General features: G+C 26.5%; 5 protein-coding genes across 5 annotated transcripts; 1 reads left to right on the top strand and 4 right to left on the bottom strand.

Moving 5' to 3' along the window:
• Nucleotides 1–3,467: 3,467 nt before the first annotated feature.
• On the bottom strand, nucleotides 3,468–5,177 carry LOC134830093 (phosphatidylinositol N-acetylglucosaminyltransferase subunit C). The gene has a single exon (XM_063843462.1). It carries the CDS (start codon nucleotides 5,122–5,124, stop codon nucleotides 4,267–4,269), a length of 858 nt encoding a protein of 285 aa, XP_063699532.1. The 5' UTR covers nucleotides 5,125–5,177; the 3' UTR covers nucleotides 3,468–4,266.
• Nucleotides 5,178–7,678: 2,501 nt separating this feature from the next.
• On the top strand, nucleotides 7,679–8,791 carry LOC134831397 (uncharacterized). The gene is made up of 2 exons (XM_063845116.1): nucleotides 7,679–7,807; nucleotides 7,868–8,791. Exons 1-2 carry the CDS (start codon nucleotides 7,724–7,726, stop codon nucleotides 8,657–8,659), a joined length of 876 nt encoding a protein of 291 aa, XP_063701186.1. The 5' UTR covers nucleotides 7,679–7,723; the 3' UTR covers nucleotides 8,660–8,791.
• An 892-nt stretch (nucleotides 8,792–9,683) lies between these two features.
• Nucleotides 9,684–14,413, bottom strand: LOC134831130 (pancreatic triacylglycerol lipase-like). Its single transcript, XM_063844787.1, is given in 6 exon segments — nucleotides 9,684–9,899; nucleotides 9,958–10,085; nucleotides 10,142–10,353; nucleotides 10,883–11,188; nucleotides 11,191–11,997; nucleotides 14,248–14,413. Coding segments are annotated over 6 exon segments (1,704 nt in total). The 5' UTR covers nucleotides 14,396–14,413; the 3' UTR covers nucleotides 9,684–9,796.
• A 6,556-nt stretch (nucleotides 14,414–20,969) lies between these two features.
• LOC134829144 (alcohol dehydrogenase 1-like) lies at nucleotides 20,970–21,835 on the bottom strand. Its single transcript, XM_063842140.1, has 3 exons — nucleotides 21,743–21,835; nucleotides 21,481–21,693; nucleotides 20,970–21,425 (listed from the first exon to the last, which is right to left on the bottom strand). The coding sequence occupies exons 1-3, from the start codon at nucleotides 21,833–21,835 to the stop codon at nucleotides 20,970–20,972; spliced, it is 762 nt and encodes a 253-aa protein (XP_063698210.1).
• Nucleotides 21,836–22,379: 544 nt separating this feature from the next.
• LOC134829143 (alcohol dehydrogenase-like) lies at nucleotides 22,380–25,364 on the bottom strand. Its single transcript, XM_063842139.1, has 6 exons — nucleotides 25,196–25,364; nucleotides 24,906–25,136; nucleotides 24,509–24,846; nucleotides 24,368–24,458; nucleotides 22,972–23,097; nucleotides 22,380–22,838 (listed from the first exon to the last, which is right to left on the bottom strand). Exons 1-6 carry the CDS (start codon nucleotides 25,289–25,291, stop codon nucleotides 22,380–22,382), a joined length of 1,341 nt encoding a protein of 446 aa, XP_063698209.1. The 5' UTR covers nucleotides 25,292–25,364.
• Between the last annotated feature and the right edge of the window lie 775 nt (nucleotides 25,365–26,139).

Genomic DNA, 26,139 nt, shown 5'->3' with positions numbered 1-26,139 from the left:
TTTGGCAAAAATATTTTTTAGCTGTGAGTCGATCTCTGCAACGAACGTTTTGCGTCATGCGGAATGTCAAACACTAAACTGAAAGAGGTCGTTCTTCCAAGCAGCAGCTTATTCTCTCCCCAAACTCTGCACAACACGCACACAACGACACAATTTTCCGTACAGCCAAAGATTTTTCCCGAAAAAAAAGATGAATTTCACACGCACACAAACACAGAAAATTTCCCGTGCAACATGCGCAATGAGGTCAAATCTGCCGTATTTCAGCTACTTTTATCGCGCGCCGTGAGCATTCCAGTGCCACACACGACGACCACGACGACGAGAGCTATAAAAAGAGCTTTAATTTTTTGCCGTTTTTGGTATAAAAATAGAACAAGAATCGTGATGATGAGGGTTTTCTGCTCCACAAATGATTGTCGATGTGTGCGTGAAGCAGCTGTGTTCGCGAGAGTTTCGGGCATCGAGCAGCAGCAGCAACAAATGGTAAATGTGTGTGTGTGAGGGTAGAAAATAACTTGTAGGTAAATTTTCCATGACCATGGAAATTTGTCAAGGATGGAGAGTTACGAGCACGGAGCAAAGCAGGAGATGGACAAAGGGATTTGGTGTTGTGTGACGATGCGAAGACGGAAGCCTGTTTAGAATTTTTTTTTTGTTTGGAAAATATTTTTTACAAATTTTACATAAATTTTAATTTAAGAATTTTTTTTTAATTAATTAATTTTTAAAATTTAATTTTAATTAATTTTATAAAATTTTATTTTAAATTTGAATTTAATTTAATTTAATGTAATTTAAAAAATAATTATTAAAATAATTAATTATTTTCAAAATTAAAAAAAAAATATTTTTAGACTCAAAATTATTTTTTTTTTTTGTTTGAAAAATTAAAAATTTTGAGTTAAATTTTTGAATTTTAAGTTTTACAATTTAATTAAATAAAAAAATTGAATAATTATTAAATTAATTAATTATTCATTAAAATTTTTAAAAATTAATATCTACTAAAATAAAAAATATTTAAAAAATTAAATTACAAAATTAAAAATGAATATTTGGATAAATTTTAAAATAAAAAAATGATCAAAATAAAAAATAAATTAAATTATTAAATAAAATAAAATTTCAAAATTAAATAATCACAAAAATAATTGTTATTATATTAATATAAATATTCATTTAAATTTAAAAAATTATAAAAAAAAATTAAATTAATTTTTTTGTTTAAAAATTTATATTAAAAAAAAAAAAAATCTTTTGAAAATAAAAAAAAAAATTTTGGATATTTTCTTAAGATTTTGTATTAAATGTAATATTTTAGTTTTTAATTTAATTAATTAAATAATAATTAAATTTATTAAAAATTGTTAATTGAACTTTATTAATTTAATATTATTAATTCCTGAAAATTAAAAAAAAATTGCATTGAAAAAAGATAATTTTTTGAAAAAAATAAAAAAAAAATTTTAAATTAATTAGAATTTTTTAAATAAAAATAATTAAATAAAATAAATTTTTAATAAAAAAAAATAAATAAAAATAGCTAAAAATTTCTTAAAAATAATTTTTTAAAATTAATTAAAATTAATTTTTTTAAATAAAAATTTTATTTTTTTGTTTCAAAAAACAATTTTTTTCTTAATTTTTTTTATCTTTTGACAAAAAGCCATCTTCTTTCGTTTATTTTTTCATTTCTTCGGTCCGTTCGTTTTTCTTCATTATTCCACAATTACAATCGTCGTCTTCTTCTTTGTTAATTCTCGCATTCTTCATTCTTCACGTATACAAGTTACATGCGACTCCTGTTCCCTTTTGTTCGGGTTTTTATTGCTGCTCGTTCTTAATCAACGTCGCAATGGAAAACTCGCTCGATGCGCAATGGATGCCTTCTTCCACGTATCTATGCCATCATCTTCTTTTCTCTCATTTTCGCTCTTTCTCTCTCGTCAGAAGAACATTTTTTTTTATCACAAATCTTATCAAACAACAAAAAAAATCCGCGTTACGAAATACGGCGATGCCTCCGCACGTCATGTCACTGTACTACCACAATTTCCATTGCATTTGAGGATTTTTATTCAATATCAATTCTGTAAATAACTCCGTTTACTTCTGTGTGAATGCGCCTGCCGCCTGCCGAGTGCCGAGCTGAACAGACACAAATATATCATTCGCAAGCAACTTTCAATTTATGTTAATGTAGAATCTGGTATTTTGCCTCGAGCATGGAAATCCTATTAATTTTAAATTTGTATCGTCATTTATACTCTCTATGTGGATGTTTGCGATATGATAATGTTGAACAATAATAAAAATAAGTTTTTTTTCTTCAAAGGCATTTTTACTGTGAAAAAATAAGAGATATTTAGCGGAAAGGGGAATTTTGTCAATGGAATTTTTATTGTTTGGGTCAAAAATGATTTTTTTGAATAATTAAAATCATTTTTTTGATAAATTTAAAATTTGTAGAAAAATTATTAAAAAAACTAAATTTATTAAATAAAAAATTATTTTTGAATTAATTAATTAATTAATAAATTAATTTAATTTAATTAATTTTTTTAAAAACTATAAAATGAATTATTTTTTATTGTTTTTAATTTTAACAATTTAATTTTACTAAAATTGATTAAATTAATTAAAATAATTAAAAAATTGTTTAATAGAAATTAAAAAAAAAATTAAACTATAAATTTATAAAAAATAAAATTAAAAAAAAAATACGAAAAAATGTCAATTATATTTATTGAACTAAATTAATTGAATGAAAGAAAATTTTTTGAACAAAAAAAATTTCTTAAATTTTTATAAATATTTTTCTTTTTATTTTCGAAATTTTTATTAAAAGTAAATTTATTAATAAAATTAATTTTTATTATAAATTAATTATTTTAAAATTTAAAAAAAAATATTCCTTTATAATAATTTATTAAATTAAAAATTAAATTAAAAAAAATAATAAATTCACAAAATTAATTTAACATTAATTTTATATTAGATAAATTATTTACAACAAAAATATTTTTGAATTTAAAATTTTAAAATAATAATTTTTTTTAATTCAAATTAAATTACTTTTTTAATTAATTTAATAATTTTTTAAATTTAGTTTTGAATTTAATTTTTGATTAAAATTATTTAAACGAAGTTGATTAAATTTAACAAAAAAAAAATTTTATAATTAATTTTGAAATTTTATTTTTGTAACTTTTGAATTTTTTATTAAAAAAAATAAATAAAAAAAAATAATTCAAAAATATTTTTGTTAATAATTAAATTTTTAAATAAAATTATTCACTCAATTAAAATTATTATTTTAAAAAATTAATTCTTTAATTTTTTTAAACAATTTAATTTAATTAAATTTAAATGTAAAATTTGAAAAAATAATAAATACGATCTCATCTAAAAAAATTCTTTAACAACAACTTTCAACAAAATTTTATTCAAGAATTTTTCTCATGAATTATGCTTAGAAATTATTCTTTGTTCACAAAAGTTCAAAACTATACAAAATAATTTCCACAAAAAAAAAATCTTAATTAACAAGAAACGATGACAAAAATGGCTTTCAGCTAAACAAACTTTGTCTGTCTGACTAAAATTTATTTTTATTTTCAGCTGAAAACCGCATTGGAGTCCCTTTAAAAAATGCAAATTATTCAAAATGAATCGTTACTGCTCATCGTGCATTTACTTAGTTTGATTGCTTTTATCTGTCGTTCTGTCGTACTGAAATTGATTCGATGTAATTTATCCGTAATACTGCAGTAAACTGACGTTTGTTGAATTTTTGCTTTGGTATCTTATTTTTTTTTTGCTGTGTTGCATCACATTCCACAACTTCACACACAAATTCTGTTACAAAGTTCTTGCTGCATACCAATTACTCGCGCTTGACCTGCTCCAAATTACATTTGAACGCCGCATCAATGCACTTTTTGTTGTCATTTCTTGAGAATTGGCAACCAGACGTCTCCTTTCGAGTAAAATTTTCAGCATGGATGCTGTTGATGATGACGGAGAGATTGTGGGTGACCAATAAATTTTGCATGTTGAGACAACATGTTGCCGCAAATGGTGTTTGTGTGTGTTTTTGTGACAAAAATTCATCGTTCCGAGGTAAATTTTGCATTTTCATGGGAAAAATTGCCCCGAGTCATCATCATTTTGCGCAAAGAGTCAACATTTGAGTGTAATTTATCATCGAGAACGTTGCAGATTACCACATTTGGTCAGCAACGACACGAGAAAAACACGAAATTAACGTTGTTTCTTCTTGTCGTCTTTATTCACATCAATTTCATCGACTATCGCCTCGTCCCATGGCCCAAAAATGGTCTTTTTGTTCTCCTGTTGCCGCCAAAAAATGTAAGGACACACGATATTGAGGAAAAACAGGAACCACAAATACGTCACGAGCACCGGAGTCGATATCTGATACAAAAAATAGCTGCAAACGGCACTTGCGGGAAGCACCAAGTACGGAGTCCAAATGCGATCGACCAAAATTGGGCCCAAAGCGAAGAACTCACTTGACATTGTGAGCAACACAAAGGCATGGAATGACGATGAGAGCCGCGAAGCCAAACAAATTGCCCCAAAAATCGCCGCATTCAGTGAAATTGCCTTCGACACGATGAACGACGAGATCCCGTAATCGTAAAAAACCAAATGCAAAAACATCACAAAGCCAGTTGTGCTGAAAATTGTATCCGTGCTGATGCTATCGGTCAAAGTATGCAACAACGGACTGAAAATATATCCAAAAACGAGCACACAAACGCCCGTTCGGGAATTTTCAACGCATGTCGAGACGTTGATTTCCTTGCCGATGTAGCAAAAAAACCCAAAAATCGTCGCAATGCTTGAATAGAGGAAGACAGCGGAGGGCGAGATGCGTTCATCGTAGAGATAGTAGAAAATTATCAGGAAAAATGTCACGATGGATCCTTGGAAGACGAGACGACTTGCTCCGCGAACGGCTTCGCGATAATCGAATATCTTGAGATCTTTGTTCGTGGCAAGTTCTTTCAGGAAACTCGGGTCTGTGTAGTTGTCTTCGTATCCTTGGTTCTCGTAAAGGTTCTTTTTCCATGGTTTGCGTTTCGTTTTTGACATTTTTTCGGGTTTAAATTTTGGATTGACTCATTTTTGGTTGTTTATCTTTGGAAGGCAAGTGACTAGATTGCACAATGAGGCGAGTAACTGGATTTTTTTGAATTTTAGTTTTGTGGTTTTTATTCGGATGAAAATATTTTCGAAAAAATTTTTTTCCAAATTCTCAAAATTTTTTAATTTTTCACAAATTTTCAAAGATATTTCATTTTTTTCATTTTTAATATCATTTTTAATCATTTTATAACTCAAAACTGCCAAAAAATTGAAACTGAAAAAAAATTTTTTCTTTGACATAGTTTTGTTTTAAAAACTAAATCAAGAGCAAAAAAACTGTGTCAAAAACTGTGTCAAAGCTATTTTTGTCAAATCTTGCTCCAAATGGATTGAAATTTGTCAGAGGGCTCTAATTTATCATTTTTAATCATTTTATAACTCAAAACTGCCAAAAAATTGAAACTGAAAAAAAATTTTTTCCTTTGACATAGTTTTGTTTTGAAAACTAAATCAAGAGCAAAAAAACTATGTCAAAAACTGTGTCAAAGCAATTTTTGTCAAATCTTGCTCCAAATGGATAAAAATTTGTCAGAGGGCTCTAATTTATCATTTTTAATCATTTTATAACTCAAAACTGCCAAAAAATTGAAACTGAAAAAAAATTTTTTCTTTGACATAGTTTTGTTTTAAAAACTAAATCAAGAGCAAAAAAACTGTGTCAAAAACTGTGTCAAAGCTATTTTTGTCAAATCTTGCTCCAAATGGATAAAAATTTGTCAGAGGGCTCTAATTTATCATTTTTAATCATTTTATAACTCAAAACTGCCAAAAAATTGAAACTGAAAAAAAATTTTTTCTTTGACATAGTTTTGTTTTGAAAACTAAATCAAGAGCAAAAAAACTGTGTCAAAAACTGTGTCAAAGCAATTTTTGTCAAATCTTGCTCCAAATGGATAAAAATTTGTCAGAGGGCTCTAATTTATCATTTTTAATCATTTTATAACTCAAAACTGCCAAAAAATTGAAACTGAAAAAAAATTTTTTTTCCTTTGACATAGTTTTGTTTTGAAAACTAAATCAAGAGCAAAAAAACTATGTCAAAAACTGTGTCAAAGCAATTTTTGTCAAATCTTGCTCCAAATGGATAAAAATTTGTCAGAGGGCTCTAATTTATCATTTTTAATCATTTTATAACTCAAAACTGCCAAAAAATTGAAACTGAAAAAAAATTTTTTCCTTTGACATAGTTTTGTTTTAAAAACTAAATCAAGAGCAAAAAAACTGTGTCAAAAACTGTGTCAAAGCTATTTTTGTCAAATCTTGCTCCAAATGGATTGAAATTTGTCAGAGGGCTCTAATTTATCATTTTTAATCATTTTATAACCCAAAACTGCCAAAAAATTGAAACTGAAAAAAAATTTTTCTTTGACATAGTTTTGTTTTAAAAACTAAATCAAGAGCAAAAAAACTGTGTCAAAAACTGTGTCAAAGCTATTTTGTCAAATCTTGCTCCAAATGGATTGAAATTTGTCAGAGGGCTCTAATTTATCATTTTTAATCATTTTATAACTCAAAACTGCCAAAAAATTGAAACTGAAAAAAAAAATAGTTTTGTTTTAAAAACTAAATCAAGAGCAAAAAAACTGTGTCAAAAACTGTGTCAAAGCTATTTTGTCAAATCTTGCTCCAAATGGATTGAAATTTGTCAGAGGGCTCTAATTTATCATTTTCAATCATTTTATAACCCAAAACTGCCAAAAAATTGAAACTGAAAAAAAATTTTTTCTTTGACATAGTTTTGTTTTAAAAACTAAATCAAGAGCAAAAAAACTGTGTCAAAAACTGTGTCAAAGCTATTTTGTCAAATCTTGCTCCAAATGGATTGAAATTTGTCAGAGGGCTCTAATTTATCATTTTTAATCATTTTATAACTCAAAACTGCCAAAAAATTGAAACTGAAAAAAAATTTTTTCTTTGACATAGTTTTGTTTTAAAAACTAAATCAAGAGCAAAAAAACTGTGTCAAAAACTGTGTCAAAGCTATTTTGTCAAATCTTGCTCCAAATGGATTGAAATTTGTCAGAGGGCTCTAATTTATCATTTTCAATCATTTTATAACCCAAAACTGCCAAAAAATTGAAACTGAAAAAAAATTTTTTCTTTGACATAGTTTTGTTTTAAAAACTAAATCAAGAGCAAAAAAACTGTGTCAAAATCTGTGTCAAAGCCATTTTTGTCAAATCTTGCTCCAAATGGATAAAAATTTATCAGAGGGCTCTAATTTATCATTTTTAATCATTTTGCAACTCAAAACTTAAACAATTTGATTTTTAAAAATTTTTTGAAAAATTTAATTTTTAAAAATTTAATTAAAGGTGAAAATTTTTAAATTTGTTTTCTAAACTCAAACTAAAACCAACTCAAAAAATAAAAAAAAATCAAATATTTGAATAAACGAACTTTACTGTAAATTCAAATTTCACAATTTCGTACTCCTCATACACTTTTCCGCCGAATCACAACCCTCATAACGGAATTTGTCAATTTTTTGATATCTCGCTTGTTTTTGTTTACAGCCGCCAATTTTTTTTGGATTCCCAAAGAAATGAGCGAAAAAATAAAGAAAGAAGCTTCTGATTCTGCTGCCGAAAATACCATCGTATACATGACGGGAAGAAAAACTACTGCTGTAAGTATTTTTCGCATGAAATTCTTGAAAAAACCTTAAATTTCGCTTTTTTAATTTTAGTTTGCCAAAAACATCCGAAAAACCTCGGAGACACAAAAAGACCTCATGATCGAATATTTCGAGACGCATGACGGCGCAATAGACGTCGTTTCTGCCAACAACACAGATGCCGAGGTAAAACGTCGAATTTGGACCGAAATTGCCAACATCCTGAACAAAGTGCCCGGAGGCACGAAAAAAAACGACCTGAAATGGGCAAAAACCTGGGCTGACATGAAACTTTACACGAAAAATCGGGCACGCGCCGCGAAAGCAGGCACCGCAGCACCAAATGCGAGAAAACCTTCGGAGCTTGATAGAAGAGTTTTGCGTGTGACGGGTCATGAAGATCTTTTAAACGATTGGGAAGCATCACTGAACGACGGAACTGACATCAACACATCGACGACTTATGAGAAAATCACAGTGACAGATTCCGCGACGACTCAAGAGCACGAAATTGTCGTTCAAGACCCCACGGATTACGAGTACATCGAGGAAGATGATCTCACGGAAAATGCAAGTCAGGAAATTCAGTCGTTTTACGAAACGCACGACTACGAATTCACGGTTCAGCAACCCGAGCAAGATTTCCCGAAAAAACGAAAACGAACGGAAGGCGAAGAAGTGCAAAAACGCGTCAAAGCCGGAAAAGCGACAATTGTCGAGGTCGTTAGCGAAGAACAGGCACAAGAAGAAACCCAAGGAGATCCCATGGTTGGCGCGATAAATAATTTGGCGAATGCGTTACAAAATGTCGCTGCTGCTCTTTCATCCATCGCTGACGTTGCCAAAAATCTCAATAGAAGATAACAACTTTTTTTATTATTTTTAAAAAAAATTATTTAATTTGTCTAATTTTTTTGTAGCTTTTAATTACAAACAAAAATAAATCTTAAATCTAATTAATCTCTAAAGAAATACCGTCTTACGCACTAAAGTCGAACAAGAGTAAACAAAATTCAAAAAAATCACAAATAAGCTTATTTTCGTAGAAGTTGTCGAGGAAGAGACGATATGCAAAAACTGGTAAATAAAACACGAAATAAATCATAAAAAATAAACCAAAAACTTTGGCAAGACTCTTAACCTTCCATAGTAGGTCTCCTATTTTAATTGTGATTTTGTGAGAAAATTTTATATGTTTTTTTTTTGAATTATTTTTTATATTAAAAAAAATATTTTTTAAATTAATTATTTTTCTTATAAATTTATTTTTTTGTATAAAAAAAAAAAATTTTTTTAATTTAATTTTTTTTAATAATTATTTTAATTAATTTTTTACTTTGATTAAACTAAAAAATTAATTTAATAAATAAAAAAAAATTAAATTAATTTTTAAAAACTGAAAATTTAATTCAAATAATTTTAATAAAATTAAATTTTTAAATAAATTTAATTTTTTAAAGATTTAAATTAATTTTTAATTTAATTATACTAAAAATTTTTATTTATTTTTTAATTTAATTAAATTTAAAATTTTTTAATTTTTTTTTTTTAATAATATTATTATTTTTATGGAAAATTAAATTGAAAAAATTTTAAAGGAAATTAATTATTGAAAATTTTCGACGAAAAATAATTTGTACTAAAAATTTAATTATTTTTTTTTATTAAAAATATTTTATATATTTTTATTATTTTTTGTTTTTAATTTTTTATGAAATTTATTGATTTTAAAACGTAAAATATTTAATTGTTTTTATCAAAAAAAAATTTGTTTTTAGAAATCAAATAATTTTTTTAATTGAATTTAATTAAATTTAATTCCAAAAATTATTTTTTTTAAATTATAAAATTTTCTCACAAAATCACAATTATAAAAAATCGTCCTTATAGTACAAAAATTTAACTAATTTAGTTATCTATTGCGTTAACTTAACTAAATAATGACTTAGTAAATATAGAGTCTTATTACATACAAAAAAATAACAAACAAAAACAGAGAGTTTATTTTTTACAGTCATAAAAAGCGTATGATCCACGATTCGCGATATCAGCAAAGTCTCGTTTTGGCGCGCAAAGTTTGCTCGGGTATTCAGTATTACGTTTCCTGTTAATTTAAAATCAATTTTTAATAAAAAATATTTTTTCAGAAAAAAAATCCTTACTCTCTCGATGGCATTTGCATAGTTTCAACTTGTATTGATTTAACGTAGAGATGATCGTTGCACCAAAGCGGGATACAGAATGTTCGGGGCTCTAAAACGTTCATTTCGTGTGCCCAATGTAACTCAACCTGTTAAGATTTTCAAGTTAAAATTTTTTTTTTTGATATTTTATGAAAAAATTTACCTTTCGTATCCGTTCTCCAATGTCATGAGGATTTGTGACAACAATTTGGTAAGTTGTTCCGTGCTCTAATCTCGCAGATTGTCCTTTTGGAGTCAATTCAATGTTTCGAACAGCTCCGCGATCCGAGAAAATTGCTGCACTTAAGGAGCCTTGAACCCAAGATTCAGCAAGACGGGGTTTCGCCAAGTCAATTGTGAAGCGATAGTGACGTTCTGTAAAAATTAAAAATTAATTATTTTAATTTAATTAAATTAATTTTTTATATTTATTTAATTTTAATTGAATTATTTATTTTTTAATTATATTTATCTTTAAAAAATTAAATTAAATTTAAATTTTTTTAAAAATAATTTTAAATAATTTTTTAAATTAATTTTTAAATTAATTTTTAATAATTTTTTAAATTATTTTTTAATAATTTTTTAAATTAATTTTTAATAATTTTATGAATTTATTTTTAACTATTTTTTAAATTAATTTTTAATAATTTTTTTAAGTCAATTTTTAATAATTTTTTAAATTAATTTTTAATAATTTTTTAAATTAATTTTTAATATTTTTTTAAAATTAATTTTTAATAATTTTTAAAATTAATTTTGAATAATTTTTAAATTTTTTTTTTTTAATTAATTTTAATTTTATTTTTTCATTAATTCAATTAAATTTTATTTAATTTTTAAATTTCAGAATTTTTTTTTTAATTTTTCTAAAATATAATTTAAATTAAAAAAAAATACTTACGACAGAAAGGATATTCCTTTCCCGTAGCAAGGAAATATTTGCCCGGTTGAGGCGCTGCAGGCTCTCGAACAATTTCCGTATTTTGTCTCGGCACAACGTCATTCGAGTCATCCGACGAATTTGTTGTTGTCGTCGTGATCGGCAATGTGCTATGATATCCCATCAATGCACAATTTCCGGCTGTACATTTGAAACATTTTCCCGCCATAAAATGTTGATACGACGGACAACGATGCGCTACATAAGGACACTTCCCATTAATACTGTCGATGAAAAGTTTCACTGCTCGAACATGATTACAAGCAACAAAACTCTTGAAGCTTCTTCAATGCCATCTTTGATGAGAGTTAAGGGAATTACAGCAGCGCCCTCTTGCGACAAAGCACATCCAGGTTGTTCTTTTCCGTTATTTGGATAAAAATCTAAATGCCCACAGGCTTGACTCATTCCATAACCCGGGATTTCCAAAAGTAAGAAACTTCTGCCATCTGTGTGAATGACATCGACAAATAGCGCATCACTCGGATCAAGTCTCACGGCATTTCCCATGCCTTGGAAATACGGTTCAGCAGGGTCAAGTCCCGTTATTCTCCCTAATTTGGGAATTCTTTCGCCGACATATCCCGCAGTATGTGCCCCCAACGAATGTCCGATCAGATGAACATCCTCAACTTTTAGCTTGAAATCATCGCGCAACTTTTCAATCAAATGTGCGATTTCCAAACCAACAAGACGCGTATTTGCTGTCGCTTGAGTGTACAATGGCAACGATCCGCCTGCCCAATCCACGACAATCACATTCATACTTCCGCGCGTAATTAGCTCGTCACGCATCTCGGAAACCCAATTCGACAATGGCGTATCTATGAAACCGTGAATGATGAATTTCGTGGGATGCGACGCATTAAAGTTGGATTTCTTGATGCTTTCGCCATCGTCGTCGGCATTCAGTAGCTGCCCTTCCGTTGGATTTTTTTCGGTGTACAAAATAAATCGGGTATTGATAACACTTCGTGGCAGAGGAAAGACATTAAAAGGTCTATGGATGAGATGATACCAATCCCGGGTGATATTGAGACAACCTAATTCGCCATAACAACGTGTCTCGTTCTCAACTGCAAGAAAAAAAACAAACAAAAAGGTAAGAATTTATTACGCATTTAACTTTCTAACTTTCTTTTACCTTATCAACTAAAATAAAGTCAATAAATTACACACATGACCAAATAAAATTGATAGAAAAAGTGTTGCATGCATAACTTTAAAACACTTAAACCCGATGAAGAGAACGTGCTTCCTCGGTACTTCTTCGTAATTTAATTTTATTTGTTGATGATTTTTTATTTAATAAATTGTTATTTAATTGTCTGTCAGAGTTATGTGAATTGCCGTTGTTTTTTGCACTTCTTCAGTTTTTTTTTTCGTTCAATTTATTACGTTAATTTTTGTTTATTTTTTCAGTTAACTCACAAGAAGTACAAAAAATGTCAAGTAATCAAATAGCGCACGAGTGACTGACAAGTTTTTCGATAAAAAAAAAAGGAACAGAAAATTTGTGTGATTTAATGTAAATTTACGTGCGAAAAAATTATAAATATTTCTGGTTAAGTTGGAGAATTGTAACTGAAAAAAGTCATCGAGGCAATGAGGAAGATGAAAGCGTATTTTAATATTTTTAAAGTTTTATTTTTAATTATTTTTTTTCCTTTTTCAGATTAAATGGACCTATTTTTGTTCAAAAATAACAAAGAAGGAGAAATGGTTAAGAAATTTTTGAATATGCAATAATTGATGAATTCAATTACTTTGTACTTAATGGATCTTATAACATCTTGTTAAGAAAGGAAGTTCCATCTCGAAGTTTTCATTCAATGTTCCGAAGAGAAACACTCATATAATACTACTCAAAAAATTTTAAATAATGAGATTCGTACTGTTCATTAAAAAATTTCATTTAATACAACAATACAGAACAAAGGGGAAGAATAATCAAGCAACCTTACGCCCGAATAACATGATTTACTAAAATGTACCAATGTACCAAACTATTAACAAAGAACCGTACACCTCGGAGGCTTGCACTGAAATAATCTTGCCTTGCTATTTCATAGAAGAACTTCTCTCTGCGATTTTTATGGACCTGTCGTAATTTATCAAATCATACAAAGTCTCTACTTTTTCTGTGAGATACACAAAAATCTACTAAAAGACATGACTTATCTACAACATTTTCTAATTTTCTTAAAAGCTGAGAATTAAAAAAAAATATTCATTAAATTAATTTTATATATTTTTTGAAAAAAAAAACTAAAAAGTTTTATTAAAATTTTAGAGTAATTAAAAAAAATTTTCAATACTTAATAAATTTTTTTAACATAAATTACTTTTTACACAGACATACATTTCGGAGCCTATTTAAATTCTCAAATGATTTAAAATGCATTTCACGTGCTTACACACGACTCAAATGCTTGTTACTTTAACCATTTCTCTTTTACATATTTTTGTTTTAAAAAAAGTTTCAATGTTGCATTGTCTCTGCCCCTTAATTATACGTCTCTTGAACATTATATTATTTAATGCTTGTCTGTCAGGAAGTACTTTTGAGGAAATAATTCGCATAAAATATAATTAAACCATGCACAAGAAAAAGTTCTGGCATTAAGTTTGACATAAATCGATTAAATCGAAGGTAATTAATTGAAAAAAAAAATTATAACTGGAATTCAAGGAAACTTTTTTTTTATTATCTCATAAATTAAAACTGTTAAAACAATTAATTTCAATATAATTTATCGTAAATAATTTCCATGTGCAAAAAAATTGCATCAGATCAATCTTTGTTCTACATTTTATTAACGATCTAACATAGTTTGAATTTAAATTTGCCACATTTTTACATGTTCTGAATTTCATTAAATCAAATCTTTATTTGGCATCAGTTTGGTTTTATTTTCATTTAAATATTCGATCATAATTCAATGGTTTATCGAAAGAACCGACTACGCAAAAATTGTTCAAGAATTCATTCAATGGTCGAGGTTGCGCGCATTTTATTACATAACTTTTTAACCGGCATTCATGCGATCCACGTTCTTCGTTTGAATCCGATTATGAGTGCTTCTTTAATTTTTATTTTAATTTATTGTTATCAATCAATATTTTTTTTTGCATGTGAATGAAAAATATTATTAATGGCGAAAAAAATAAAAGATAACCTTCATTAATGTTTCGAGTACAAAAGTGACCAACTGAATACTAAGTGAATAATTTTTGTTTTTGTCATAACTGTTCTAACTAGTTTTAACGTTGATTGATTGGCACTTAAAACTAAGTAAATTAGGAAAAAATGAAGAAATACTTACAAGGTAACCACGGAAGATTAACGTCAATGGGAATTCTGTCAGCTCGTGCCCAACTTGTTAATGCATCCAATGGGCCAGCATCGCCCGAAGAAATGCTCGCCCAAAAGATATAAAAAGCTATTAATGAAGAAGCTACATGGCTCAACATTTTGCTTTCTGTCAGGATGCTAAAACAAAAATTTTAATCGATTAGTGACACGAAAACACAAAATTTTAAATTTATTCTACGAAACACATGCACTTGACTCAAATAGAATAATTGAACTAACTGGCTTAACTTGAGATGTAAAATTTGTGTTGAGCATATGGAAGTATGCGTGCATAACGAATGTACGAGTTACGAACAAACACATACATGACATAGTATAAGGCGATGTAAAAACAATAAATTTTTAACTAGAACATAATTAATCGTTGTCTCGATTATCTTTTTAGTTAATCAATCGTTGGAGCAGTTGACTTGGGTGTCAGGTTTGAATCAATTTTTACGTCAAAAAAATTTTTTTGACTTAAGTGAAATTTTTTTGACATTTGACAGCTGTCAAAATTTTTTCTAAAATTTGAATTTTTTATTAAAAATGACACAAAAAAGCTCTAAAATTATTAAAAAATAAATTTTCAATAGAAATTTAACTTATTTAATTTCAAAAATCATAATTTTGACATTTACGAAATTTTTAAAATTTGACAGCTGTCAAAAATAAAATTAAAATTTTTAAAAATAAACAAATAATTTTACTTAAAAAAAGCTCTAATATTAAAATTTTTAAATAATTTTAGAGCTTTTTTTAATTAAAATTATTTGTTTATGAACCAAAAAATGTTTAAAAATTCAAATTTTATAAAAATTTTGACAGCTGTCAAATATTGAAATGTCAAAAAAAATTTCATTAAAGTCAAAATATGATTTTTGACGTAAAAAAAATTAAAATTATTTGTTTATAAACTTAAAGATGTTTAAGAATTCAAGTAAATTTCAAGGCAAAAATTATAATGATCAAATTTTTCGTCTAAAATTATTCTTTAACCTTATCAAGTCAAGAAAAAAACCAATCGAGAGGCATTTCTAGGTCATTTTTTTCAGAATGCAATAATAATGGAACGCGGGATTGAAAACAACTTCTGATAAAAAAAAAACGGAAGGTCACAAATTTACGTTTTTTGCTGCATGATAAACGACTTTCAATTATAAATATTTTATTTATTTTTAGAGCAATTAAAACAAATCAAGGTGACAAACCCCGAGGCGATTCTACCGTTTTAAATAAAAACTTCGGTCATTCGCTTATTGACGTCATTTTATTACAACTTATGAGGAAATTGTAAGATTTGTGTCCCGCATCGCAAATATTCTCATTGATAAGAACTTGTGATCCGCTTTGAAATAAAAAAGGTTTAAAGGGCAATTGATAACGAGATTTTAGAAAAACATTATGACTCATCGAGATTCGTGCGATTTGTTATTAAGATGTCTCATGAAACGACGAAAAAATGTTAATTAACTTTTAATGACATTTTATTATCTCCGTCGTTCATGCGACGTCGTCGAAACAAGTTGCTCTATCTCTGCGTAGAGAAAACGTAAAAGTGCATAATTTATTCGTGTTTCATGCAACCTGTTTGTCTGGCATGAACTGGTAAGTAAATGAACAGTTAACATTAAAAAATTTTAAAGCAAAAAAAAAATTTTGCAATAAAATTGCTAAAATTAAAAAAAAATGTCGCATTAGAAGAAGTTTTAATTGCGTTTAATTACAGTAATCGACGCAAATTCTTGGAATACACCAGAAACGTTAATTTAAGAAAAAAACACGCAGCGTGACCTTGCAAGTGTCTTCGACACGCGAGATAAATTTTTTAATATGCATTTCTGGTGACTCCTTAATTAGTCCGACAACATTTTCAGTTTTTTTATGCAAAATAGTTTAGATATCGCTTTTATTTATTTTTTGATTGAAATAAATTTTTAAACTTGCAAATCAGTCGACCTTGTCATAAATGATGGTATTTGGTAATACATGACAATATTTTGAGAGGTGTTTCAAAAAAAAAATGAATTGAGATGTGACACGAAATAATCTTTTTTATGGCTTCGTAAGTAGTTGCGATGGTTCGAGAAATCGTAAAAAAATTGCTAAATTATTTTTTTCGTTGCAGAAATGATCTGAAATGTTCTTTTGTTGGGCAATTTAATGGTAAAAGTTTATAAAGGTGAGTGACATTTAATTTTAATTTATTATTTTGTTATTTTTGAAAATATTTTTAAAAAATATGTTAAGGTTGAAATTTTATATTTAAAGCATTTTATAGAAATTATTTAAAAAAAAGTTTTTTTTAAATAAAAAAAAAATTTTTTTTCTGAATTTTAATTTTAAATTAAAATTTAATAAAAAATTATTTTAATTTTATTAAATAATAATAAAATAAATTTAATTAAATTGAAAAAAAATAATAAAAAAATTATTTTATTGACGAAATTAAAAAAAAAAATATTAATGAGAATTAAATAAAAAATAACTTTATTTTATTTTTTAAATTTTTAATTCAATTAATTTTAAAAAAAATTGATAATTTTTTTTTGAAAACTATATTAACTTTAAATTGTGAAAAATAATATTTTTTTTGTAGACGAAGTTTGTAAAAATTTTATTAATAAAATTTCTTAAAAAAATAAAAAAAATAAAAAAAAAAATAAATTAATTTGAAAAAAATAATTAAATTTTTTTTAATTAACGAAATTTATTAAAAATTAAAAAAAAATTAATTAAAAATTTTTTTTTAATAAAAATTAAATTTAATAAATAATTAATTTAATAAAATAATTTAATTAAATTTAATTTTTTTATTAAATAAAAAAATAAAATTAATTAAAAAAAAAAAAACGAAAATAAAATTAAAATAAATTTATTTAAATTGAAAAAAAAATTTAAAAATCATAAACAAAAAAATTCAAATGCACTTTTGGATACCAAACGCAAGATTTTGTTTAACCACAGAAGACGAACCTCTCGAAAAACCACACCTTTCTTCGGTGCAATGAACCTTTTGACAGAAATGACTTAATCTAAATAATAATTATTAACTGAAGTTGATAAATCGCTTCAAGACCAAATACATGTAACACGATAACGAATAACTCTGTAACGATGCGACGAATGGAATTTTTTAAGTTTGTTTACTTTGCTTTACTTCTGAATAAAAAAAAATAAACAAACAAACACGAACAAGTTAAAAAACTCGCCACGCTACTTTCATTTTTTTATTTTGTGGAAGTCACGTGAGGTTTAGACAAATTCTTCTGGTAAGTACGAACTTTTAATTGCTTCTAGATCTCTCAAATTATTGATTTACTTTCAAAATTGACACTTTCCCTTTCATCAACGAGAAAAAAAGTGTCAAAAAGTTAAGCAACTCGACAACATGCGCCCACAAGTTGCAAGCAGAGAATGAATAAGCAAATAAAAAGCGGCAATTAGGTAAGCGTTGTTATACATTTCAGTAGTTAGATCAACTTTTTATTACTTTTTTTGTTATTTTTTTAGCAGCAGCAGCATGACACGACAATTCAATGCTAATTTTTATTATCAAAAAATTACGTGAAAATCTGATTATATCTCGTTCGAAGTAGAGTGCGGAGATTACTGTGATTAGCATTACAGGCTATGATTTTACAAAATTGTGCTTTTTATGACTGATGGCGACGATGATAGTGTTTGACACATTAATTAGAGTAATAAAATGTAATTGAAGGCGAATTGGAGCAAAGAAACGACGAGATTAAGGACGAAGCGATGTGAGATGAAAATAACAAGGCTGCTCCATTGAGGAACTTTTTCTACAAATTTTCATAAAATACCGAAAATAGCCTACAAATTATCATAAAATACCGAAAACAGCCTAAAAATCATCATAAAATACCGAAAACAGCCTAAAAACTTCTAAAACAAAAATTTCTTTTCAGCATTTTTCGTATTTTTGACATAAATTCGTAAATGTCAATTCAAAAATTGACCGTTAAAAATTTATTTTTTTTTTTAAATTTAAAAAAACTCAAAAAATCTTTAATTTTTTTTTTATTTTATTCAAAAAATAATTTTTCATCACTTTTCAATCTCTTAACTTTATAACTTTTGTAAAAATGACCGTTAAATATTTAAAAAAAATTTAAAAATATTTAAAAAAAAACTCAAAAAATCTTTAAAATCGTTTCAAAAAAATTTTTTCATCACTTTTAAAGCACTTACTTTTGTAACTTTCCATCGTCTTATCATTCGTAGATCGCGTTTGCTAAATACAAAACATCGTAAAATGCCTCATAAACTTTTATCATGTTCCATTAAAAAAATTTTTTTGAGTCATCATCTCAATTCCATTTTCTGACACAATTTCTCATGGAATTTGTTGAAGAAAAATTACAGAGCGTTAAAAAACTGCAATTCGCGCTCATATTTATTAATTTAATTTCCTCCAGCTCATAAATTAACTGTCTATGTTGCGGTAGGTCAGCTTTTAACTCACAGAACGCGTACACTTGCGTCGTTTTATGTTACGGTCTTGACTGACTTTTTGACGTAATATTGATAAAAAAAAATAATAAAAACATTAAAAACAACACACGAAACCAGTTGCATTGTGAGTCAGTCAACAGAGAAAGGTACATTTTTTCGTAAAAGTAGACAGGAACATTTTTCTAAAAATTAAAAAAGTTCTTATTTGTCTAAAAAAAATAATTTTCTAAAAAATTTTTTTTTTTAAATTTAAAAAAATTAAAATTCTTTCACGAAACGTTTCTGTCTACTTAAAAAAAAATCCACACATGATCAACCACTTTCACAACATATACAAAAATTTTTAACACTACTACATGGCTCGATGGTAACATAACACGAGAAGTATTTAGCAAACTTAACTTACAATTAAACATCAATGAATTTTATGGAAATTTGGCCTCTAATTCACTTGAAGCCCTTCTATTTTTTTTTCAATTTGTCTATTTTTGGTCAACTTTTTTTTTATTTATTAAATTTTTGCACTCAAAAATTTACATTACTTTGTTTTGACCAATTTTTTCGTATTTTAATTTTTTTATTTTATTTGTGTTATCAAATATTTAAATTAATTTCAGGCAAAAAAAAATCGTCGCAGACACTGATTCATGTAATTTTTAATCAATTTTTCCTTTGTGATTTTTTTTTACAATTTTTTTTCTTCAGCGAACGAAAACACGTTTGTTTGTTTGTTTTTTAATTTTTAGATTATTTTTTTTAATAAATATTTATTTATTTTGTTATGAAATGAAATTTAACGTCTGAACATTAATGAGTCTCGACATAAACTGAGTGGTTTTCTTCCAAATAAAATGCTTTTCTATGTTTTGTGTGAGCGACGCACGCTGTTGATACGATCGATGTGCGATGGAAAAAAGAGAGCGTTGAGCAAAAATAATGAGTGTGAATGCAGTTTTTGGATCGTTGAGAGATCGTGTGTGTTTCTATATATTTTATTTATCAGTTGTTTTGGACAAGAAAAAAAAATATTAAAAAATTTCGTACAGGTCTCTTGATAAAATGTGAGCATAAAATATGGGTTAGAGAGGGAGTAATATTTTAAAATTTTTTTTATCATTTTTTTTGACCTAATTTTATTTTTTTTATTTTTAATTAATTTATTTATTTTAATTTAATTTTTAAATTATTTTAATAACTATTAATTTTTAAATTTAATTTTTTGAAATTAATAATTTTTTTAATAATTTAAAAAATTAAATTTATTATTAAAATAAAATTTTTTTTTAAATAAAAAATAAAAATTAAAAAATTTAAATTTAAATTTTTTTAAAATTTTTTTTTTTAATAATTTAATAAAAATTAATTTAAATTTTTAAATAATATTTTAATAAATTTTTAATTAATTTTTATTAATTTTTTTTAATAAAAATTAATTAAATAATAAAATTTAAATTTTTAATAATTTTTTAATTAAATTATTTAAAAATTTAAATTTATTTAATTAAAATAAATTTTTTTTTAAATAAATTAATTTTAAATTAAAAAAAATTTAAATTTTTAAATAAAATTAATTAAAAAAAATTAAATAATAAAAATTAATTAATTAAAATAATTTAAAATTATTTTAAATTTAAAATTAATTTAAAAATTTAATTTTAAAAAAATTGTCTAGACTTTTACATGGAAAAATAATAAAAAATAAAATAAAAAAAAATTAAATTAAAAATAATTAAATTAAAAATTTTAAATAATTTTGGTAATTAAAAAAAAAATATTTTTTTATCCCTCTCTACTTTTTGGTGAGAAATCAATGGACAAGACTACCCCTCAAAATGATGTTGCAACGAAATTCGCTCAAGTTAAACATTACCTACTACAAAAAAAAAATTTTTTTCTCTACTTCTGGAAGTTTCTTCGATAAAATATGTGCAACTACGGATCAACGACTCGCGTGCTCATTAGATTGCTCGCTGTCCAAATATGTTCGAGTGCAGTATTTTTCCTCGCGCTGCGCGGCAACTTAATAAAAACTAACATTGACATACAATAGATCAAAATAAATGCCATAAGTTTTGTGCAATGCGCGCAATCGCAAAATCCAAAACGTGACAACATTTTTTACGATCAATTATCGAGTCATTTATGATTTTATTCAAATAGTAAAAACATGTGCATTTTGTGCGCGCCGCTCAAACAAATGAGGTCACATCGCGATTATTCGAATTCAGAAAAATCTTGCAATTCAATTTTTTGGTAACGACTATCCTGAACGCGCCAAACGGCGCCATTTTGGGCATCATCCAAAGCAGCGAGAATGCATTTTCCCACGAAATCCGCTTTTTGCATCGGAAGACGATTCCAAATTGCAACTGTCTCTTCTGTCATTTCAGGAAAATGATGAACAAAGTCATTATTGCTAACCAAAGGAGTTTCTGTGGGTCCCGGACAAATTGTGATAAAACGTAATCCAGTTTTTTCAATGAAACCCGAATTATTGAAACTTCTCGTGAATCCAAGAACAGCATGTTTACTTCCCGCGTAAATTGGACACATAAAAAATCCTCCCAAGGCAGAAGTTGATGCAATATTGATGATAAAGCCTCCCGTGTTGCCATTCTGATCTTTGCGCATCAGTTTAATGGCGGCAAAAGTTGAGTTGACAACACCGCCCTTGAAGAAAATTTTAAATTTTAAAGAAATTCTCGCAAAAATTCATGAAACTCACGTAATTGATGTCAATAAGTGCCTTTCGGTTATGTTCATTGCTTATTCCAGCAGAATTAATTACAATATCAAGTCCTTCCATTTCATCTTTGAGACTTTTCATGGCGGATTCAAGTTCAATCTCGTCAGTTACTGAACATTTTTTGTAAAAAACTTCAGTTTTGAATAATTTTGAAGCTTTTTCTTCTTCTAACATGTCAATTACAGCCAATTTCTGTTAAAAAATTGGTTATTGAAGAGTTAAAATTAATTTAAAATGTTACCTGAATGCCTCGTTGAACTAAATTTTCAACAATGGCAACTCCGATGCCTCCAGCGCCCCCTATAACGATCGCTTTTTTGGTTGAAAGATCCATTTTTAATATTTTTTTAAAATTAGATTTTTTAATTATTAATATTTATTTTTAATTTATTTTTAATTTATTTTTAAATTATTTTTTTTTAATTAAAATTTTTTATTTTCTTTTTTCTATTTTTTTTAAAATTCATTTTAAATTAATTTAATTTAATTTTTTTTCAAATTTTTTTTTATTAAAAAAAAATTTAATTTAATTTTTTTATTTAAAAAATTATTATTTTAATTAATTTTTTAAAAAATTTTTTAAAATATTTCAATGAAAAATTTAGAAATTTTTTGAAAAAAAAAAAAAATTTTTTTTTTTATTTAAAATTTTTTTAATTAAATTTTTAAAAATATTTTTAATGAAAAATTAAAAAATGATGCTTATCGGTTGAAGTTTTACAATAAAATGATTATTCTAAAGTCGATTTTCGATCATTTATGGAGAAAATTCAACAATTCTAAAAAGATTTCCATACAAAAAATTATTTCAATGTCAAGGAATTTTACAAAAATGGATAAAAATGTAATTTATTAATGAAATTCAAGCGAGAAAATGTTCATTTTAAAATCGGAAATTGTTTCAGCTCAACTTTTTCACTGCGATTATTCTCAATTTGCCACACAGCGCCATTTTCGCCGTCATCTAATGCCGCTAAAATGCCTTTTCCAACGGCATCAGGTCCCTGCGATGGATACGGACTCAAAATATTCTGCACTTCATCCAACATTTCTGGAAATAGATGATCTCCAAAGAGCGAATCTGGGTTTGTCATTGGAGTTTCTGTCAATCCGGGGCAAATTGTGATGAATTTCAAGCCAGTTTTCGCGTAAAAAGCTTCATTGCACAAACTTTGAGTGAATCCAAGCACGGCATGTTTGGTCCCGGAGTAGATTGGAAGGAGAAAAGTTCCGTGTAAGCCAGCTACGGATGCGATATTGATGATAAAACCTCCGTTTCCTGAATGATCTTTGCGCATTAGTTTGATCGCAGTGAGGGTAGAGTTGACAACACCGCCCTAAAAAAAATTTTTTTATTAAATAAAAATAAAAATTAAATCTTATCTTAATTGAATATTGATAAAAATGACAAAAAAATTGCCCGATAAGCGATTTTTTGATATTTTTATCAATATTTTGACTTAAACTCACGTAATTGATCTCGATCATTAATTTCGGATTTTGTTCCTTTAAGACTCCAACAGCGTTAATGACGATATCGAGACCTCCCATCTCAGATTTTAAATTTGTCATGAGAGTTTCCAACTCATTTTTGTTCTGTCACGGAACATTTTTTGTAAATCACGTCATTTTTGAATAAATTTTTGGCTTTTTCTTCGTCTATCACGTCAATAACAGACAATTTCTGTCAAATTCCATTAAAAAATTTATTATTAAAATTATTTTTTGTAAATTTTCTTACCTTTATGCCTCGTTGAGATAAATTCTCGCAAATAGCTTTGCCAATTCCGCCTGCGCCTCCAAGTACAATCGCTCTTTTGGTACGAAAATCCATTTTTAAAATTTTTTAATAAAAAATTTGATGTTTTTAGCTTGAATGATACTCAAAGAATGACTCGCAAGATAAGAGAGAATAAAAAAAAACAAACAAAAACGACGCGAATTTTTTTATGTGTTCGTTCTCATATATTCGGAAGCGTAGATAAAAAATTAAAGGTCAAGAAATTCTACTTTGAATTAATTGGATGTTAATTTATTCGCTCTAACAAACGAAATTCTCTCAAAATTGTCTTGTTTTAGAATATTGGGAAGTCTTTTACTTCAAATTTTTCACTTCGATTGTTGTCAACTTGCTAAACGGATCCATTTTCGCTAAGAAAAGGAATAAAAACCATTAACTCTAAAAATAAAAATAAAAATTTGTTTAAAATTCGAAAATTGACGAAAATGAACTCTAAAAATATAAAAAAATTTTAATTAAAAAAAAATTAAATTACTTTTTAGGAATGAAACTAAAATAAATTAAATAAAAAAATAATTAATTGAATAAAATTATGGGAAAAAAATAAAATAAAAATAAAAATTATTTTAAAAAAATTATTTTTTTTTTATTTTTTTTTTAATAAAAAAAATTATTTATAAAAAAAATTAATTTAAAATAATTTTAAAAAATAAAATAAAAAAATTAATTAAAAATAAAATAATTATAATTTAAAAAAATAAATCTTTAAATAAAAAAAAAAATTTAAAAAATAATTTAAAAAAAAAATTAAATTTTTAAAATTTTTAAAATAAATTAAATAAATAAAAAAAATAATTTTAAAAAAAAAAAAAAAAAATTAAAAAATTTTAAATTTTTTGTAGATTTTTGTTTAAAATCCATTTTTTATGAGAGTCAAGTATAAAAAACGAAAAAATCGTTTTTTTTATTTTTATTTGATTTTCTTATCGAAAAAGGGGCTTAACTGACGTTACAAAATAATTATCAGTGATAACTTATCACAAAACCTCTAAAAATAACTAATTTTCGGTCGTAATATTTTTTATTGATTCAAAATTAGAAGAAATTCAAAGAAAGTTTAATCACTTTTTCGATGCGATTATTCTCACATTGCCATGTTGATCCATTTTCGCCGTCATCTAATGCTTTAAGGACACATTTTCCAACGCAATCGACACTAAAATATAAATTTTTAATTAAAAATCGTTTTTAGCTCGCAAAACTTACTCTTGAACCGGATAAGTATTAAGAATTCGTTCAACTTCCTCTTTCATCTCGGGAAAGCAATGTTTATCCACGAACGCTTCTCTCGTCGCCAATGGAGTACGCGTCACGCCGGGACAAATAACCATAAATTTAACTCCTGTCAGTTCGAGGAACTTGTCATTCTTCAAAGAACGCGTGAACCCTAAAACGGCATGTTTTGTTCCCGCGTAAACAGGAAGCCAAAAATGCGCGCCAAAAGATGTGATCGACGCGATATTGATCACAACGCCGCCATTCCCGCCATTTTTGTCTTTGCGCATCAAATCGATCGCCGCAAATGTTGAGTTAACGACGCCACCCTGTGTCATAAAAACAAATTAAATGAAAAAAAATCAAAATTTGCGAGATAACCTCATACATAGTTGATATCAATTGTTTGTTCGGATCTCTGTTCATCCAAAATGCCAACGGAATTGATGACGATATCCAAGCCATCCATCCAGAGCTTTAAGTAGTTCATGACTTCGGCAAGGCGTTTCTTGTCCGTTACTGAACATTGTTTATAGGCGAAGGAAACACTGTTGAAATTTTCGTCAATAAAAGTTTTCTTTGCTGTAGATTCGCAAATGACGTCAATTACTGCTAATTTCTATCAAAAAAAAAATATTTTTTAAAAAAAATTCAAAATTTCTAAAAACATAACCTCACTTTCAACCCTTGTTGAATCAATTGAATGCAAATTTCCTTGCCAATGGCTCCAGCGCCGCCCAAAACGAGCACTTTCTTGTCCGTCAAATCAAACATTTTGCCTCAGAATTTCGTTTTAGACTGAACTTTCTCGCCAAAGTCTTCGCGGCAAACATCTGTTGATGCCTCTTATCGCGCTTTCGTTATAAATATTTGTTTATTTTTTGGGGCTTTGATAACGATAATAAATAAATTTGAGTGAACTTTGCCATCGAATGAGTTCTCTCTCTCTCGATTGTCGTGTCGTCTTAGAGTTGAGCAATAATAATCAAGTGAGTGCGCTTCGATGTAACACAAAAAAAAATAAAAAAAAAGTTACGTGTGAAAATAAAAATATGTTAAAAATTACATATTATTTTGTTATTACTTACAATATCTTCCTCATTAAAGACCTTTTGACCTGTAACACAGCAAAAAACAAAAAAAAAAAATTGAAGAAACTACAATAGAATCATTACGCATACGGTGCAATGTTTAGAGCTGTGAGTTAAGTGTTTAAGTTGAATTAAGTGAAATTAGCAAAATTGGTAATTTTCCATTAGAAAATTGAAAGGTTTCTTATTGAAGGTATTTTTAGTGCTAATTTTATTTAATTTGATATGAAATCATTTTTTAGAGAATTTAAAAAAAAATAAAAATTTAGTGAAAAAGTTTTATTAAATGTTTTTAATTAATTTTTGCAAGCCTTTAAAATATTATTTCAAAAAATTTTGATACTTTAAAAAAAATAAAAATTTTAATTAATTAAATTTTTCAAAATCATTATTAAATTAATTTTTTTTCTTTTTATTTAATTGAAATTAAATTATTTAATTTTATTAATAATTAAAAATTCATTAATTTTTTAGAGGCTTTTTAAAAAATTGTTAAAATTTTCATTTTTTTAGAAAAAAAAATTATTAATT

This window comes from Culicoides brevitarsis, chromosome 2 (assembly GCF_036172545.1).
Source record: "Culicoides brevitarsis isolate CSIRO-B50_1 chromosome 2, AGI_CSIRO_Cbre_v1, whole genome shotgun sequence".
NCBI lineage: Eukaryota > Metazoa > Arthropoda > Insecta > Diptera > Ceratopogonidae > Culicoides > Culicoides brevitarsis.
This window is presented reverse-complemented; position numbering and strand designations above follow the sequence as displayed.